This window comes from Vigna umbellata, chromosome 7 (assembly GCF_029865625.1).
Source record: "Vigna umbellata cultivar VRB3 chromosome 7, Vumbellata_1.0, whole genome shotgun sequence".
NCBI lineage: Eukaryota > Viridiplantae > Streptophyta > Magnoliopsida > Fabales > Fabaceae > Vigna > Vigna umbellata.
Window position 1 is genome coordinate 23,097,442 of NC_142171.1, and position 5,933 is coordinate 23,103,374.

The 5,933-nt window shown below is 31.8% G+C and overlaps 1 protein-coding gene across 1 annotated transcript; it reads right to left on the bottom strand.

Moving 5' to 3' along the window:
- Positions 1-2,903: 2,903 nt before the first annotated feature.
- LOC148195480 (putative disease resistance protein RGA1) lies at positions 2,904-5,717 on the bottom strand. Its single transcript, XM_088094003.1, is given in 2 exon segments — positions 2,904-3,256; positions 3,321-5,717. Coding segments are annotated over 2 exon segments (2,412 nt in total). The 5' UTR covers positions 5,655-5,717; the 3' UTR covers positions 2,904-3,178.
- Positions 5,718-5,933: the final 216 nt, after the last annotated feature.

The window sequence follows — 5,933 nt, forward strand, 5'->3', positions numbered from 1 at the left end:
AATGTCGTCAATGGGAAGTGTGAAATTACGATGGGCCATCACACAAATGAGGCAAGAATTAAACTTTTATTGATCTGTACTATTTTAAACTTTTGATTCAATCACTTTTATAAATCTCCCATCATGTTTAAATTATAGTGTTTTTAAATTATAGTGTCTTTAAAAAATTAAACATTTTTTTTTACAATTCTGTATTTATCGACTTAATAACTTTTTATATAATATCATATTATAGATATATTGCTAATATTTATGTTACCAATTTGTTTTATATGTTAAATAAAATATGTCTCTTTCTTCAGATTGAATCAATTAAGAATATATCAGAGTATGTGGTTCAACTGAGGAGGATTGGAAAGGGTCACAATATGTTTTGCTACCGTTACTTCTCATATTGGTTGAAAAAATATACCTTTGATGTACATTTCCAGCAGTATGGTAATTTTCTCCCAATACATATGACTTCTACTTACATTTATACTTTATGGTTTGCAGGTGTTTGGCACCTTGATCAAAGTCTGCTTCATCATGCCGCTTGAACTTGGATAGTCTTTATTATTAGTTCTCGTTTACATTTGCTCTTAGAATTTAAATGTTTTTCCTATGTACTGAGATGTAAAAACTTGTAGTGTTGTAGTGTTGTGGCAACAAGTATCTTATGTAAAAGACTACAAACATATTATGCAATATAATTTGATATCTCCTTTTCAATCATCCTTCTCCAATAGAAATATCAGTGGTTAGTTTGACTTGATGTCATGAAAAATTTCATAATCTAAACTAGTGGAATGAAATTAGGCCTATGCACTTCGGTAATTACCGAAGGCCTCTATCCTTCGGTAATTACCGAAGGACACAGGCCGTCGGTAATGGTTAGCGACAAACGATTTACCGACGATCAACTGACCGTCGTTAATCCGTCGGTAATAGACATTACCGATGACTTTAGGCATTACCGACGGCTTTAGGCTGCTTTTGACGGTTTCGGGCCGTTGGTAATGCCCTCTTTTTTGGTAGTAGACATTTTTAATGTTGCAAAATCCTAAACATATGTTTATCTTATTTTTCTATCACTTTGTATTTACCTTATTTGTTTTTATATTTTGATACTAATTTTTATGATACAGTTGTGTTTTGAGAATATTTTGCAAAAAGAGAACAATGTTGTCTGCGAAGATGATCACAAACAAGAGACTTGAAGATTAATTTTTTTACGAATGAGTAGAGATATTGTATTTTGTGTTTATTTTTTATTTTTTTTAGAAGTCCCAATGGTGTGCATTGTTTCTGTTTTTGAATATATGAATTTAAATAAAATGTCAAAATAATATTTATATCCCACAATGTCCTTTAATTGAAAACAATAAATCATATTTACTTTCTTTAATTTTTTTGTGTGCGTAATATGATGTGTCTTGGTACTTTAGTTTATAGAACAATACTTTGTCTCAATTTAATTAGCAAAAGAAGTGAATTGTTTGTTCTATCTTTAATATTTAGTGAAGAAAGAGTTATTTAAGTTCATGTACTTTGATCCTAGGATTTAAGGTGAATAATTGAATTAAAACTTTTGAAAGATATTAAGTTTTTAGGAATTTTCATTTATCCACTTAAATTAAAGTAAGTGTACTTATAATGTACTAAAACATATTGATTAAACAAATAACCTTTGCTACTAATAAGGTTGCAAGTCAATAATTTGAAAACAAAAAGGTTATTTTTGCTATCATTATAGGTAGAAATATCATGAAAAAATATTTATCTTCAATATAAATTTGATTTCTTTTGATTTAGAGTTTTCTTTAAAGTTAAAAAAAAAAAAAAAGATAACTCCCTGTCTACTATTTATGTATGGTTTATATGACAATGAATAAATAACTCTCAGACAATTATTGTTTAAGATTGAACTTCATTTTCAAGATTCAGTACGCGGAATATTCATTAAATTTATAAAATTTATTTTTTTTCATGTACTAAAATAAAATATTTTATTAATTATTCTCAGAATATATAATATTATTAATTTTTATTTTATTTATATACGAATTATTTATTTTGATTAATTCAATTATTACATTTTATTAAAAATTATATAAATAACTTAAACAGTTAAAAAATAATAATTTTTTAAAAATTTTAAATTTATATGTTAATTTTTTTACGGTACAAACACTTTTAATATTATATTCAAGAGTTTTTGTAGTTAATGTTGTTGTTCTTAAGTATTTTATTTGGTTTTTGTCATACCTGAAATGCTAGGTCACCAGAGATCGAAAATAAGGAAGAAAAATTGCATTGAGTTTGAGAATGTCTAAATATAAGATTAAAATCAATTTAAAATTCTTAAATATGTTATATCTATTTGAAATTACACTAACTAATGGAAATAAAATGTAAAATATAAAATATCTAGACAACAAAACTCTTAGAAAATTTATATTCAAAGTTGCCTTAAAGCAAAAGAAAAATATCTTTTTAACAACTTTTTTTTATAACTATTTTACAATAATCTATGTAGTGGCTTGTGATTGGTTCGTTTTAAATGTAAAGATTAATAAAATACTGACGCATAATTTATTGTCAAAAAGTTGTTAAAAAAGTTGTTAACATATCATGATCTGTAAACAAACTCTAACATAAAAAAAATAGCGATAAGGTATAGTGCAAAAGAAGTCTTATAACATTTGGACTTCTATATGTATTTTATTTTTACGTTTCACCCGTGAAAAGAATGTCTTATAAAAGGATCATCATATTTTAACAATTTTTTGATAATAGATTTTGTATCACTATTTTATTAGTTTGTATATTTGAAATTCACTAATCACAAACTAACATTTGTTGTAAAAAAGTTGTAAAAAAGAATTGTTAAAAAATATTTTCCTAAATAAAATACTGAAGTATGTCAATATTAATGATAGATAAAGCAAAGCAGTTAAAAAGAGCAAATATAACACTATTGCACAACTATATCATGGAGGTCTCTCTAAATTGAAATGCCTTAACTACTAGCTCCAACTAATAAAACTGGAAATCGACTACGTCTGGCTATTCTTCTAATTCTTCTTAAGTTCTTCTGGTTCATCAATCACAATGTTTTTGATGTGTGATATTTTGGGCCAAAACTCTCCAACATTGGGTTCATACTTTTTATATAAGTTAGCACAACCTTCTATCCTCAAACTTTCAAGTGCAGTGTGGTGATGAATGTTATCTGCCAGAGATACCAGATTTGGACAATTTATTAAACCAAGTGCTTTGAGATCAGTCAGAGTTGTTAACCAATCTGGAAGTGTTTCAATATTGTCACAATTTAAAACATACAAGCGCTGCAAGGATTTGCTAGCTTCCTGAAGCCATTTAGGCAGGGCCACCATCTGTGATAAACCGAAAAATAATACAAGTTTTAGCTTCAGCTTCGGGCTTTCTTCTTCATGGTGGCCCTTACACAGTTCCAAGTCCAAGTTACCGCAGTCCTTAACAAGCAATGTTTCTAATTCAGGAAAATTTTGACCATCCAGAGACAATGACTTTAGACTTTGACAATCCCCAACGCATAATGTTTTAAGAGAAGGGAATCTCACCCCTCCAAAGATGGACTCCACATTATGGCATGATTCAATGCTCAAGAATTCAAGCGACCCCAATTGGGCGATCTCATTCACAGGCAAAATAGTTTGCTTTGTACTAAACTCCAAAGAACGGATACTGATTAGTTTTCTTAATCCTTTGGGCAATATTTCCAGCTTCATACATCTCTTAATAGACAACACTTGCAAACTTTGGAGCTTGCAAATAGAGTCTGGGAGTCTCCTAATGTTGAGATTTTCGCTAATGTCCAAATATCTCAAATGTTTCATCTTAGCAATGGCACGGGGCAAAGTCTTGCATGTCGAACCACGTAAATCCAAAACTCGCAAGCATTTGAACTTTGTCAGACACGTATTTAGTAAAGCTTCATCGATGGCAGCTGCTGCACCATTTGAAAACAGTACGGATCTCACAAGTGTTGATTTTTTGGTGACAAAATTTCTGAACAAACTGCTTTCGGCAAAAGACAGATGTCGAACATTATCTGGAATATTTTGAATTTTGAAACTCACATGTAGACACTCATCCGACGCAACAAATAGGGCGAGATCATGCACCAAATCATGTATTCTAAACCTAAACTTATTGCCAAAGTTTTCAAAATCTTGGAGAAAGGATCTTGACAGGAGTTCATGCAAATATTGATTGGCCACATCTTCAAGTGTCCTATTTGTTTTTGGTAGTGCAATGAGTCCAAGTGATCCCCAAATCGCAGCTATTTCATAACTAGGGAATAAATAATCCTTTGGGTAAAGGGAAAACAATGCAAAACATTGCTTCAAGTAGGATGGCAAGAGATCATAACTCAGTTTAAGGGCAGGTAAAATGTCATCTTTTTTCTGAGGCAAATTCCAAATTTCACTGGCACTCACATATTCCCATTCACTGTCCTCAAATTTCGAAAATAGTAAACTACCTAATGTTCTCACTGCCAATGGAACCCCTCTGCATTTTTTCACAATTTCTCTGCCAATATTTACTAAGTGAGGATGTTTTTCCTCCTCTCCTTCTTTAAATGCCCACTTCACAAACAGAGACAATGACTCCTCTTTGGAAAGACCTTCTAAAATGTGAGAGGGAACTGTACCCATCATGGAAGCAATGGAATGACTACGTGTGGTCACTACAACTTTACTTCCTGCTCCGCTTACTTGGATTAAATTCCTCAACTCAACCCATTTAACACGGTCTTCGTTCCATACGTCGTCCAATACGAGTAAGAACTTTTGTCCGGAAAGTTTTCTTTTCAATTGGTTTTGCAGTTGCTCCATATCCAACATGTTCAAATTCTGTTGGTGAGGAGGAACATTTTCATCATTGGCAGAATTGATGATTTTGATAATAAGTTGCTTAATGTCAAAGTCATCAGAAACACACACCCACATCTTCAATGGGAAGCACTCCTGGATCCTGTTGTCATTGAACACAAACTTTGCAAGTGTAGTCTTTCCCAAGCCTCCAATCCCCACAATGGGGATAACAGACAGACTTGTATCATCATCATTAGGATTCTGCTGCATCAAAAGTTCTATCATCTTTTCTTTATCGTTTTTCCTTCCAATCACATCTGAATCACTCACACGAGAGTGTGTCATATCTCTCCGATAAACAACACGTGTGTCAACATCAATTATTTGAAGACTAAACTTATGCCTATGCGCTGCAACCTTGTCTAGTCTTTTGTTGATATATTTAATTTGTTGTGTCATCTTGTAGCGAAAAAGAAGTGGATTAGAAGTGGAGAAGAAGTTACTTACCTTGTCTTTGGTGTTACCATGAGCTTTGACCACTTTGTTTTGCAGTGTTTGACACTCAAATTCATCCAAAACATCTTCGGCTTCGGAGAAGACAGTTTTAAGGTGAGTGAGCCATTCGCGGAGTTGATGGTTGTGATCTTGCTTTTGCTGAGCATCTAACAGAACAGCCTTGACTAAAGAGAGAGTCTTTCTAAGGTTTCGAAGATCGTGGTATAAACCCACCACTCGATAAGCTTCTTGAAAAGCATGAGAAGCAAGCTTTGTTATGAGTGACTCTGCTATGCTGAAGAGAAATAATTCGGCCATAGTTGTTTCCAGAACTACACGACAACTATTCCATTTGTTGCATTATTTTCAGCAGCGGTTAAAAAGAAATAAGAGGGCAAATGAGAAATATCTTGATATTATCTGGGCTTTTTGCAGTTGTCCACAAACTTTTATAGTGGTGTAGAAAAGGTTCCTGTTTTTTTTTGACTTTTAAGGTCCTTTCCAATATCAAATAATGTTGGTGATATAATATTTTATTGGCACGTACATTTGTAACAGTAATACAAACTAAATATTACTGTTATAAAAAAGTTGTTA